At 33.6% G+C, this 13,553-nt stretch overlaps 3 protein-coding genes and 1 long non-coding RNA gene across 6 annotated transcripts in view; 2 read left to right on the plus strand and 2 right to left on the minus strand.

Annotated features, from left to right (window-relative positions):
- Positions 1–1,371, plus strand: vito (nucleolar protein viriato). Its single transcript, XM_034317280.2, has 4 exons — positions 1–169; positions 240–345; positions 405–883; positions 1,052–1,371. Exons 1-4 carry the CDS (start codon positions 9–11, stop codon positions 1,086–1,088), a joined length of 783 nt encoding a protein of 260 aa, XP_034173171.1. The 5' UTR covers positions 1–8; the 3' UTR covers positions 1,089–1,371.
- Positions 1,372–1,960: 589 nt separating this feature from the next.
- LOC117609132 (uncharacterized) lies at positions 1,961–4,846 on the minus strand. Of its 2 annotated transcripts, none has more exons than XM_034335072.2 (3): positions 4,236–4,846; positions 3,352–3,546; positions 1,961–3,177 (listed from the first exon to the last, which is right to left on the minus strand). In XM_034335072.2, exons 1-3 carry the CDS (start codon positions 4,485–4,487, stop codon positions 2,995–2,997), a joined length of 630 nt encoding a protein of 209 aa, XP_034190963.2. In that variant the 5' UTR covers positions 4,488–4,846; the 3' UTR covers positions 1,961–2,994. The 2 variants fall into 2 exon arrangements, with proteins under 2 accessions (XP_034190963.2, XP_034190953.2); XM_034335062.2 differs by having other exon boundaries at positions 1,961–3,231; positions 4,236–4,843.
- A 1,161-nt stretch (positions 4,847–6,007) lies between these two features.
- The window catches only part of LOC117609115 (uncharacterized), a 34,058-nt gene continuing 26,512 nt past the window's right edge, over positions 6,008–13,553 (plus strand). Inside the window, exon 1 of one of the 2 annotated variants that reach the window (XM_034335028.2) lies at positions 6,008–6,525. The gene's annotated coding sequence lies outside the window, so the exon portion shown is untranslated. The remainder of the gene's footprint in view (positions 6,526–13,553) is intronic. The other variant, XM_034335021.2, reaches the window with a different exon arrangement.
- LOC143305713 (uncharacterized) overlaps positions 6,573–13,553 on the minus strand; it is a 55,957-nt gene continuing 48,976 nt past the window's right edge. The window contains exon 3 of the long non-coding RNA XR_013062824.1: positions 6,573–7,960. This is a non-coding gene — a long non-coding RNA (uncharacterized LOC143305713). The remainder of the gene's footprint in view (positions 7,961–13,553) is intronic.

Genomic DNA, 13,553 nt, shown 5'->3' on the forward strand with positions numbered 1-13,553 from the left:
ATAAACGCATGTTTAATCTTGTTGGATCTGGAGTTCTTGGGATATACATAAATGTATGTACAATGGTGCAAACAAAAATGCAACCAAAGTTACTCAATGTAAACAGAATACCTCATCGACCAAAAAAACGTAGGAAGATAACTGTTGTATTTGATGAGAAAAAAAGACGGTATTTATAACTAATTGCTAGAATTAACAAAATTATGAACATTATGAGCATTACATACTTTTAAATACAGAGACTTTTTAAAAGGATTTCGTAAAAGAAAATTACAACGAAAAGAAAAAGCTGCAGAAAAATTGCAACAACAGTTGAAGGAAGAACGAAAGAAGATTAAACAAGGAGTAAGTAGGTACATGATTTTCATGTTTGCAATAATGATATGATACATTTATTTGCATAGGTACGAGAAGAGTATAAAAGCTTGGTATCAAGTCGGGATATTCCTGAAATTCAACAATTATTATCTCAACATGAATATGAAACAGAGGGGCATACCATTAGTATCTTGGAGCTAAATGTTGCAGATCTGACAGACAATGCATTAATTGGTGAAAATAAAAGTAACATTGAAACAGAAGAAAATGAGAAAGAGGAAAGTGATAACAATTCTGAAGATGAAGAAGAGATTGAAGGAATGCCTTTAAATGAAAAAACTAAAAGCACAACTTCAAAGAAAACTATTGAAAATAAATTAATTGGGAATCAGAAAGACTTGAAGAAAGCAATAAAGAAAGCTACATTAAAACAAGTAAAAAAGAGTAAAGTATTCCAACGAAAACAGAAATTAGAACGCCAAAAAAATAAGAAAGAAAGTATGAGGAAACAAAAACGTAATGAGAAAATTCGGAAACATAATGGAAAGCTTAAAAAAAAGTTAAAGTAATAATATTTTTGAATTGTGTTCTTTAAATATTGTAAATATAAATAAGTATATTTTATAATGAATAGTTTCTTAATTTTATTTTTTCTGCTAAATGGACATATCTTTATTCAGACATTTGCTGTATTTGGGAAATATAGGTATGCAAATTTCTTGTTCAAATCTAGTGACCAGATGATTTACATTGCTTCAAAGATTTTTTGAAAGCAATCCTTCCATTGTAATTCTTACTTCCTCTGGACACCGATCTGATATGATCTTGGGATATTAGGGATCCCGATGCACCGGTGACGCTCTGCATTCTGATATTACGTTTACCGGGGTGTCAGAGACCCCGATGCATCGGTGGCGCTCTCTGCATACCGACTTGGTTTCATGATGGGGTGTCTGGGACCCCATAGGTCACGAGTCCTCGAAAACAAAGGAGGTAAATTGTCGTGTAGTTTCCACTGTTTCTGTATAGATGGCGCTAAGATCGAATTTTAAAAATACTTAATTTATGGCGGTATTTTTAAAATACAGGTTTGTCAAACATTTATTTTAATAGTTCTTTGGTCTCGTATTAAATAAACTCTAAAAATATTACTTTACATAATATGTCAAATAATGGAATTAAAAAAACATACACGCATTATTTTACAGTTATTTATTTTGTTTACATAATAAGGATACTTACATAAATGAATGAATAAGTTGTTAATTATTATAGTACAGATTTCATACAAATTATTAAAAAAAATATTAATGTTATGTATAGTCATTCTATAATAGCATTGAATCCAGATAAAAATTTCATTCTTTTCGCTTTAAATATTTCTGTTCATAAAATTTTATTAAACAATATAAATAGTTCAGTTCTGTTAACAAAAGTTACAATAAACTCAATAAAAACTTAAGTTTAATAACATATTATTTATGAATAATTAAGTTTTTATGTAAGATAAAAATTGGTCTTTAATAATAAATGCGATTTTAATATTAAATAAAATTAAATCTATGTATAAATAAAGATTGCCACTTAAAAATATTTTAATAATCTTTTCTGATTTATACCCGATCGTTAAAACACCTTGATCATACATTATCTTATATTTACATATATTACCCAGTCTCAATAGATATGCGAAAAGTTAATAAAACAGAGTCCAAAATTCATTGAAACGTTTAAATACATATAAAAATGTATTTGTAATAGACATACTAATTAAACTGTATGTAATTAAATACATTAACTATAAATAATGCAAGTATAAAAAGTGATAAAACAATATAACAAACATTGTGCAGTGCATTCCTTTCACTGCTTTGTATCATACCTATTCCAATGAAATTTGAAAAAAGAAATTGCCTGGTATTGTAATTTATGTACGTTATCTTAATATATATGTACATAATCGTTTACTTTGCTAATACCACTACACGTTAAAGCTTATTTTTCCATCTACATATAATTGAGCGAACATTTTATTAAAGATATTGTCAATCACAATAAATGTTGCCATTGTATTTAATTTGGATAGAATAACCATTTGTTTATACAAGTATTCATAACTGGTCCGTTTCTCTGACCAATAATGCACTGGCATGAAGGAAAATGATTGTTATACTAATTGTAAAATTGATATTAGTATTACTACTAAAGATATAATTCATTCAAAGAATATTGAAAATTAAAAAGAGAAAAACATTTTAATTCAGATTTTTTTTAAATTTTCCATTTATAATATCTGGATCCAATGCTCATCTAACATATTACCAATTATAATGGACGGAGTGGAGGAATGCATAGGTTAAAGCCAGGGGTAAAATTTAAAACCGGGACAAATATAATTACATGATACCTTATGTTAAAACTTGTGCCAATAATCTACAGAAATAAAACTTTTTACATTTTAAAATTACTTAGGCAAAAAATGCAATTGAATTTACAGACTTAATATTGACTAAAGTTGCTACTGGAAAAAGCTAAGGAGGATTAATTATCCTGTTTGTAAATAAATCAGGTATATGACAAATGGCAGAAACTGTGATTCTTATTAATTCACATAAAATTAATAGAATGTCCGTATCATGTGTTTTTACTACACAATGACAGACTTAACTTTTGTACTCAACCTGGAATCTGATTAGCAATGGTATTAGGACCAGAAGAAACAGCTGAGGGAATCACAGAATCCTGCATTAGGGTACGTGTTTCCTCCTCTTGATCAGAAAGTGGTATTGCCGAAACGTCATGGGGAGTTGTTTGTTTCAGCTTCAGTTGACTCGGCAGCTCCGTGAGTACTGGCCCGTACTGCGAAGTGGAACCCACCAGCAAGTCAGTTGATGGATTCAAACCGCCCAACATCTTTCCTCATAGCAACGCGTATATAAGATAAAGAAACAAACGTACGAACCAGAGCACGGATGGCTTCCAGTAAATAAAACCAAACTCAAAATATACGTTTACTAAAACCACTTTGCTTACCTGACCACTGCTTCCAACCATTCCGCTTCTTGGAGATTTGCCATGATGGAAGAAGCGGAGCCATGCCCAGACAAAACCCAACAGGAGTCCTATCAACATCATACCTGCACCTAATGCTATGGAACTTTTTGCAGCATCTTCAACTTGTTCTTCGATATTTGTTGCAGATGTTGTTGAAGGTTCATTCATCTTTATCTATAATCATTTGTTAGCTTAGTTTTATATATCGTATAATTAAAAAATTAATAAAATTATCTCATTTTAATCTTCTAAAATGTATTTATCCTATCGGTATGAAAGTATAAAAATTAATTTTATTTAAATATTTATAAAACAGTGGGATTTGGTTATTATAATCTCTTGTTTATTTAATAACAACTATTTTTTATCCTATGCTTAATGTTATAAAAAAAGCTCCAAGTCCCAAAGCGATTATAATAAACAGATCCCACTACAGTTATACAAGAAACACAGAACAACATTAGATATAAAATAAAGAAAGGTTTCAAAACTGCTATTGGCCTTTCACTTAAATCCATAGCTAAACATAGTAAAAAAGATTAATAATAAATTATCAAAATATAAATATTTATACATCTATAAATATAACATACAGAAATATGCAACTTATCAATTAATAATGTAATGATTATACACTAAAGGGTTAAAGTTTCTGCATTTCTCAGTTTCTGAACTTAATGTTCAATTGACACAGTGGTAAAATATCGTAGGAAGTTTTCCTTTTATTGTGATTCGAGGAACAGTTATTAAAAGTGCATATTCCTTATCTCATGAATTAGTTTCATTAAATACATGTTGAAAATATGTTTTTAAAAACTAAAATATTTATTTATATTGTAAGAAGTGATCAGTTTTAAAATTACCTGAAATTTATTTTCCTGTGACGTGCCATCAGATATAAAACTGACTAACATTGTTGTTAAACCAGCAACAAAAAACGACACAGCGACCGATAGTAATACCCATTCAAACCATCTTCTAGAACTAAGTTTATGTCTGGATATAATCCTCCAGAAACCATTTCTTAAACCTCCACTACCTCCAGCACCATCACCTCCGCTATCATACGTATAACCCACTGTTGTGGGTTGATAAACAGCACCACTGTCTGGCATATCTTCTCGCGAAATGTACGCAATTTTTGCAATTTTATGCCCAACAACGGGCACTTTAATCACTTGCGAATCTTCGTTTAAAATCTACTAACCAATAGGTGAATAAAAAACGATTACATTGAATCTACTATGCAGAATAATACATTCTTGTTAAAGTGTCAAACTGTCAATTTTAGATTGAGGCCTGTAGTTTTTTTTTATATTTTTATTTCATTTAGTGCAATATTAATTATCCACGATTTTATTGCTATTATTCATTCGCAATGCAGATACAATGTGCACATACGATGTATAGATACGAAGACGTCACAGGACCAAAAACTTACCACGAACTCTATAAGTATCATGAGATAAAGTTGTATGGACCTGTATGATCACATCCCGTCAGGGGTTGCTGTTGTCGCGGTTGTAAATTATACCAAGAACACGTGATGAATGGAGGCAAGTATAAATCTGAAAAATTAGTTATTATTATTAAGAATTTAAGGCAAAGAAACAATATTTTCTCATGATTGTTTTTTAAAAATATTCTTTATACTATTATACACCGCCGTACAAAGCCAGAAACTTCAGAAAAACTACATTTTTATAGAAGAAAATCTTTTGCAATTTTTTCTAAAAAGCGCTCTTAGAATGTTTTATCAACAAATGTCTAAATACTTTGCGTGAAAAATATGTATATTTATCCCTTTCCTCTTTTTCTCTACAAATAAAATTCAACATTTCTTTGTTGAAGCCTCTTCAATGTGCGTTTAATTATAGAATAGAGCACCATATGTAAAATTTCAAAATGACTGAATGCAGTATATTAAATTCTTCTGCTTTATGAAGTTTCTATTTTTATTCTGAAATTAAATAAGTTTGTTCATCAAACTGCGAATTCAAATGTTTTCATTCTTATTTATAACAATTATTATACTATAATTGAATTATAGTGATATTGAAATTACGTTCTTCGTTTATAGGCACTCACTCACTCACTAATTTCGCCCCTAAAGGGGTCGGCGCTTTTGGGGACTTATCTGTCCCCATATTGCCCAACAAGCGCTATCGTCCACGCGCATCGGGGATGGGCTGGCAGCACCGCCAACCCCAAAACTCGCGCATTGTTTAAATTTCTCCCTCTTTTCCTCTCGATACTTTTACTTCTGTATACTTGTCCATACTTTTAGATCCTATACTCAATCCATACTTTTAGTGTCCGCTCATCTTAATCGGTGTGTGTGTGCGTGTGCGTGCATGTGTATATGTATGTGTCTGTGTGACCCCTTTTAGTCGCCTCTTACGACAGGCAGGGGATACCGTGGCCGTATTCTAAACCCCCCGAGCCATAGGGGCCGGTTTATAGGCACAAAGATAATAAACAAAATCAGCGATAAAAGCGAACATGTTTAATAACGTTCACCTTTGCCCGATGCTGTTTCTCCTCCGTAGCCGTATGTAAACATAACAGAGTGCAAGTCACCCCCGCCCCCCACCACTGTTTTATACTATATAACTGTTTTATAGGTAGGATTCACCATTGGTAGTCGAACGTAGCCGAGTATAACCGAAGAGAAACGATCCTTAACACCACTTCAGAGACTGGATTTCGTACGAACAGCCTGAGCTTGCGCGGTGCTTTCGAAAGGCGCGTCCTGGCTTGCTCGGTTTCTCTACACTCGTTAGCTTTTACTCGTCGACGAGCTTTCGTGCTGGAGTGTGCGCGTCTAGTCGAACCGAGAAAGAAAAAGAATTTAAAAAAAAAAAAAAAAAAACAGTATTCCTGTTTGCGTTCGATTTAGTCGGCACGAATTAATTTCTTTTTTTAACAGACGAGTCATTCGAACCGGAAACGGTCGATAGAGTCGTTTAGCTCGCGAAAATGTAACGGTTGAGTGGATCAGTTGTCTGGAAATTAGCTTCGTCGAATGAAGATCACATCCCGTATTACGGATCGCGAGTGAAGCATCTTGCGGAGGAGCTCCCATGGCGTGAAAATCGGAAGCACAGTTCAACGATATTTCATTACGGAAGTTTGAAGCTTGATAACAATCAGGTATGTTCAAGCTCGTTTTGTTCTATTTTAGTTAGATCCAGTTGGTTAGCCAGCTGCTGGATTTACGACCTAGCTGCTTAACTACCTTGCTTGATTACCGGCTTTTCTTAGTACTTTTGGTTTTATACTATAGTGATATTTTTATAGTTATATACAGTGATTTTTTGAAGGATGATGTAATTTGGCACTAGCTTTTCAACTTCATTTTTTTAAATTTATAATTGAACGATTACTACTGAATAATTTTTTTTACTACTTTGTTATACTCAACTACATTAACAATTTGCATTTTATGCAAAATTACCGTTGATCATTTAATTGACTACACATATACATCTGTACGACGCAGTACGTTGTTGGTCTCCCTTTTAACCTTTCCTTCAGTACTACTTAACTATTACGATCTATGAATTTTAGTGTATTTTTTTATCTGTCATGACTTTTATTATGAGTATTGGTAAATTCTTCTCTAATTCTGAACATTACGCGTATGTTAAAGGAATTATATTAAAAAAATTAAAATTTTGTTTTACATATTTAAGTAGTAATAGCTACATGAACTTTCCAACCTTCGGACGGTGGACCATGGAGATAGCCACAATTTCAATTTTATTTTATTTCATATCATTTTCATTTTTTCGAATTTGTTTACAACGCGGTTATAAAAAGACAAAAAAAAATGTGTAGTAGTATAATATTCTTAACTACTTGTTATGTTGTAAGAAAGGTGTTAAAGTGTTGCAACCTTCTCGATTTTTTCAAATTTTAATAATTTTGAAGTTAACAGTAGTTTAATTGCAAGTCATTAATTATACCAAGCAAAAAATGTTAAAATTAATCTCATTTATTAGTATAATTTTCTTACATCTTTAAACGTGCTCGTTTTGGCGCAAAAAAATTTAGAAATTTTCTGTGGCACAGAGCATCGACGACGCGCCCCTATGATGAGCCTTGACGTCGCGTCGGTGCGAGGCGGTTGCCTGATCACGGGGCGTCCTTCGTTTTCTTACATTTCAATATCTCATAGGGAATAATCCCGAATTCGCAAATTTAAAAAATTATGAAACATTATAAATATGTAGGCGATGTTCTCCTAATGAAAACGCAATTTTGGTCTAAACAGGTTAAAATCGCTTTTAAAATTTTGGTCGTTTTACGTTTTCTCCTTTTTCTTCGAAACCCTTAGAAATACTATGATTATTCTAGTATAACTTACCGTTTTACTTTTTTAAAAAACTTACAAAATAAACCAAAAATCACTTCACCAATTAAGGCTTACAATGCTTGCAATTAGACCTGGTGCAAACGAGCAACTTGTTGACGAGATTTCGCTCCGGAGACACCGTGAGATTCGGTGGACGAGCGATGTGACGTTGTATCAATGAACGTAACTATTCACACGTGACAATAACAGCAGGGGAGTGACATTGTAAACCTGGAACAAAATGAACGCATACACGTACAGTAGTCGTTCGATATAAATTCTCTACACATTTGAGGCTCTAAAAATGGAAATGAGGTATGACATCAGATCAGGGATTCGATGAACGCGTTCAATAAGGTCTAATTATCTGTTCCGGGGATAGGCAAGCAATCATGCACAAAGAATTGGGGGCTTGAATCGACCGATATCAAAAATTAGAACAGTTCAGTAATTGTGCTGGTTAAATGACTCGCATTGCAAGGACTGACCTGGCCCATTTAGGGCTGCGGAGCGCTATTTATATACCCGCGGGTAACCTCGCGAGTTGCGAGAACGCGGTTCTATGGGTTTGCCATCTGGCGGCCGCGGAGGTGTTATCATGGTTGCGGGCCTACAGGGGCCCGCGCCTTTCGCCCCTTACAAGGCAATACGTGATATAAATATAACACAAAACAATAACTTATCAACAATAGTAATTATACTAAACAAAGTACTTATGATTATATTTACGAGTTGATAGAGTATAAAATGTGTTTAATACAATTCCCTCAATCTATTATTTGTTTGTATAATACCTGAACTATCATTAGATTCTTAACTCACTTTGACGTGAACATTGGCAGCCGATAAACAAATGTTAAAACTATCACGGATTTACCAGAGTTAAACTAACCTAACCTACATTTATTTTCTCGCATTCAGTCAGAGTTAGTAACGGCAATAAATACATAAACGGCGCATTCAAGAATGCTAATGTAAATTGGAACGGTGATATGGCGTGTCTGTCTTTCGAGGAGCACAATGGCAAACAAAAAGAACTGGCAGACTGCCAAACTGGAAATAGCGAAAAATAAGCCGCGATCGAGGTTTACATAATGTCAAAAGAATATTGTCCACCGAACGAAGAAAATTCATGCGACAAATCTGAAACGTATGCTTGCTAGTTTACACGATGCGTTGTGTTGAACAAAAAGTGGTATCAGATTTTATTGATAAACAACAAACTTTCACGGTAAAGTAAGCAAGTTGATACATGTGGTACGTCTGGTGTCGTATGTTAAAAACGAACGTCGCGTCGTATAGTTCTGTATAGTTTTGACTTCTTTTTATGAGCTATTCGCGTTTCACACGGTAACCTTGCTGTTACTCTAACGAAACATTAGGTTGTAAAACGTTAAATGGATGACATAAAGACATTATAAAAAAGATACTTATTCTATGCCAATGTGAAGGTTAATATTTGATAAAAATGATTCAACTACAAATTGCAGAATTCAAAATTGCCAAAAAATGCCTCTTTTCTATAAAAAGTCAAGTTCACCTTGGTCTTTTTAAATAACAGGATGTATTTTTGAAGCTTAAAGTTTGTTAAAAATGAATATTCAATTCAAATACATATTCTGCGAATATCGAATTAATTTTATTGTTCAGAATTTGTGTAGATTTTAAAATGTAAAATTTGATTGTGATACTATTCCTACAATTTTCACTGGGGCAACAGAAATTCATAATTAAAAAGAATAATAATAATAAACGTGACGAAAATTTCATCATTAATGCAATCCATGAATCATACAAAAAGAAATAATTAACGATAGTATAAACAAATGAGAAATTATCATTGTCCATAACAATGAAGATGAAGATGGAAGATCAGCCAGCAGTAGATTAATTAGCAACGTTCAATGACAACTCTAATAATGATTCAAGAATAAACCCGTGGGTCTTTTCGAGTGGCTTTACAAGTTTATCGCTTCTTTGGCGATCTTTTGCGAAGTGGAAGCAACAGTTTTCAGCTGCCTTTGTCTCCCCTGAGTTTCTGTTCTTGTCGGACACACGTGACAATAGCTCGAAAGTTTCTCTCTTCCCTCCGATCGTGTTTACCCTTCTGTTCTTGTCAGCTAATCGTTTAACAGTTTACTGGAAGGATTGTGTGAATATGCCTCGTTAATCATAATACGTCCGAACGCTTTGTAAGTCAGCTGAACAATGTCTTGTTATCATTGAACGACAAATAAGAAAAATTTCTTGTTATTGGACAGATTATCAAAGGATATTTAAGAAATTTTGTTTTGGATAAGAAAAACAAAATATACTTTTTAAAATCGTTGAATTTATTTCAACGCCCTGTAGTCACACATGAAAAAAAAATTGAAGATGATATTAAAAAATTATTTTTAAAAAATGACAGAAACTCTGAAATTGTATCCTCTACGAAAAAGAAATTCAGTTGTATAACTGTTTTTACAAAAAAATGAAAATGAAGATTTATGACGGATCCAGAATAAATGACAATAGCATAATAACGAGAAAATTATGTAAATTTCAATTAAATTAGCATAACATAATGCATTGAGAAAAGAATTGCTGAAAATGAAATTTGTATAAAAATTTATTGAAAAGAAGATATTTAATGCAACTTTGTAAAAAACAATAAATTTTAAACAAATAGGTATTCATTTTTATAATTTAAATTTCCGTTTCAAGTTACTAGTTTTATATTTTTCCAAGTAATAAAATTGTTTTCATCGTTTTTGTTCGGTTTAATTTCAATAAGTGTACACATGCATTGACCTGTTATCACGTGAGCGCACCTGGCTTGCCAAGAAATTATTAATTAGCTATGGGCGAGGATTTGGCATCGTGCCGCGTTTGCAAGTAAAAAAATTATGAGGTTGCATTAGAACAGTCGCCTGTTGCGCGCCAGACTTAGATGAAAAATCTATTGATTATATTAAATCTATTGATTATGGAATTTTATTTCCATTATAAAAACTCTATACAGGGTGTTCCATGCAACTGCTCGTTAATTTCCTCCCACGTAATTCCCTGCTAGAAGCGTCTTGTGCCTACACGCGTGTATGTACTTCATTGTTTCACCTAGATAGCCGATTAATACTATTGACGCTCGATAATTTCGCGCTTATTAGAAAGACCCTCCTCTAGACCCCCGATAGTAGAGAATTATCAAGCGGGCACTGTACCCGTTCTGCAGATGGGCAGAGAAGAGGAGGCAAAGGATAGCAAGATATAGGATGGATAATGAAATATGAAGGTGGAAAAGTGGTGAGATAAGAATGATAGAGGATGTACAGTATATGGGGTGGAGTAAGGGACATGCCTGTACGCATTGAATGTATGCATAAAAAGAAAGAGAGAAGGACGTAAGAGAAGATGAGAGCCATATTGACAAAAAATCCCTGAGGAGGATGAGATAAATGGAAGATGAGAGACAGATTAGACGGGGATAAAATTATTTTGAAAGTCAGCATAGGAGGATAACTCAGTTGTGGCCTCTCGTCCTTATACCTGCTGAGCATGAATTAAACATGAAAGCCTAAAATAATGAATAATTTGATACGAATCGGTTACGACTTCGGTTACTATGACGATATTGAAGGTTTCCACGCATAAGCCATGTTCTTGCGAAGTTATGTTCTAACATCCCACCAACATTACAGCTAACTTCATCAGGGATTTGAGGACACACTGATATTGTATTAATACATATCTTAGTAGTTCGTAACATTTCGGGAAAGTAACTCGTTCATAGTTAAAGGTCAACAGGTGTAACGCTAGTATTTCCAGAGGAGTAGAAGCGAAACACAGAAAAGTAATTCAAGGTTTTCGGACCTAATTCTTACAGAAACGTCTAACGATTATAATATTTATACTTAGGAGAAGTATACCCATCGACGTGCAGAGGATTTTTAGGAAAAATTGTAAAAAAATTTCTTTTACAAAAAATAAGGTAAATAAGGTTTTGAAAGCCAAATTGCAAAATCGGGCTCTGTACGCCCCTGTATAATTGTATGAAGAATATTTTAAGAAAGGAATCATGAGAAAATATTGCTTCTTCGCTTAAAAATCTTTGAACTACGAGATCGATAAATTTGAGATGTTTTATGTTTCCTTCCTCGGTGAAAGATTTCCACCATCAGCACCATTAGCTCCCATCACAAAATGTTGCATGGTGTTCACAAGTCGAATTAGTATAATATATGTATATATCTATACGGCGTCACTACCGACTGACTCCTTTCCCTACTATTCCCCTGAAATTCCTTTCATCCCTCGATCCGATAACGTTAAATCTGATTCACGTCAATGTTCGCGGAATTGCAACAAAATTTCACGTACGGACACCATACAAACGTTACCCGACACATTAATTTTATCGACCCCGAGTAGGGTAAACAAGTTGGATAAAGGGATGTCACGCGAATTGACACTGCCTAACCATGTGTACCCTTTGAAGATGAGTATTTTATTTACCGCTCTAAATAAGAGGGAATCCTATGACAAATTTATTCGATGAAAAGTGAGTCCTCTATGTCAATTGTAAAGATCAATATAATACACTAGTCGGATATCGATAAGCTATCAAAGCATTGTTCGAAGTTACATGGCATCCATAAAAGGTGATAATTCCAATGTAGCAATTAGCGTTAATAGGAATTAATATACATTCACGCAAAAGTACCTTAATAATTTTTGTAATTTAATACAAAAAATCTGAAATTTGTTATTTTCATAGATTTAATTGTTTTGGTATGAAAATGAATGAAATAATGGATGCAAAACTTTATTTGCCAGTTGTAGAATCAATAGTAGTAGAATTTTTAATTATAACCTAGATTCCACTTATCCGATTTGAAAAATTCAAGTTGAGGGTTGTTCGAAATGAAATTACCTACAACTTCTGAAATTTAAAAAAATCACACTTCTAGAGAGAGGAAAAAAAATTCTATTTTACACTATATCTGAAAAAATGGAATAATTTCCAAATAATTTCAATAACTTTTCAATAATTTTAATAATATCAAATAATTTCAATTAAAATCAATATATTCAATATGAAAGAGCGAAGAATTGCTCAGTCCAGTGCATCGCAATAAATAAACATCATCCGACCATCATTGTTCAACGGTAAAAGGATAAATGCAAGTATTATACATAAATGGGAGGATAACAGATGTACGTTTTCTGCAAAGTGACGATTCGTCGAAACATCCTCGGAATCTGGCGTTTCGCATAAGAATTAAGGTCATCGTAGGGGACTTGGCCGTTAATTTCCTTCTTCCTTCCCGAGCGACAGAGCGTCGTGCCGCCTAAGGTTCTACACAAGTTCACGCACTGGTGCACGTGTACACGTATGACCCCGTTGCACACAGTGCACTATCCGACGCCGTGGACTTTGCGTTTGCGTTCCGCAAAAGGGGATGAGGATGGTTTATTGATCGGTTGAGGAGGAAACGATTCTGCGTCCCACACCTCCTGATCGCGAAACCAGCGGGAAGAATCCGCAGACACCGATGAAATTCATCTCATCTTTCGTCATATTTACTTTTCCTCGTCTAACAGACACCTAGGGTGCGCGTGTCCCAATTACGGTGACTTTAAGTCACTTTTGCAAAACAGTACCATGTTCTTAAAATCAATATCTATTTCTTCCTTCCCGACAGGGTCATTTAAATACATATAAAGGTTTTATAACAGGGACAAGCTCTGTAATTGGTACATTTAGCCAGTATGAACAAAATCCAGCAAACGTGAATTTAACCCTTGAACAGCGGAGCCTGAGTCAAATCGTGACCGAAATTTA

The sequence above is a fragment of the Osmia lignaria genome, chromosome 9, assembly GCF_051020975.1.
Source record: "Osmia lignaria lignaria isolate PbOS001 chromosome 9, iyOsmLign1, whole genome shotgun sequence".
Lineage (NCBI taxonomy): Eukaryota > Metazoa > Arthropoda > Insecta > Hymenoptera > Megachilidae > Osmia > Osmia lignaria.

What these genes read in the sequence shown, in the direction of transcription:
- vito (XM_034317280.2), top strand. Translation starts at nt 9, where the DNA reads ATGTTTAATCTTGTTGGATCTGGAGTTCTTGGGATATACATAAATGTA. An exon ending in TTTGATGAGAAAAAAAGACG is followed by an intron (nt 170 to 239) that starts GTATTTATAACT and finishes TTTTAAATACAG; the next exon opens with AGACTTTTTAAAAGGATTTC. An exon ending in AAGCTTAAAAAAAAGTTAAA is followed by an intron (nt 884 to 1,051) that starts GTAATAATATTT and finishes GTTCAAATCTAG; the next exon opens with TGACCAGATGATTTACATTG.
- LOC117609132 (XM_034335062.2), bottom strand. Translation starts at nt 4,487, where the DNA reads ATGCCAGACAGTGGTGCTGTTTATCAACCCACAACAGTGGGTTATACG. An exon ending in CACAGGAAAATAAATTTCAG is followed by an intron (nt 3,547 to 4,235) that starts GTAATTTTAAAA and finishes AAATGATTATAG; the next exon opens with ATAAAGATGAATGAACCTTC. An exon ending in TGGTTGGAAGCAGTGGTCAG is followed by an intron (nt 3,232 to 3,351) that starts GTAAGCAAAGTG and finishes CTATGAGGAAAG; the next exon opens with ATGTTGGGCGGTTTGAATCC.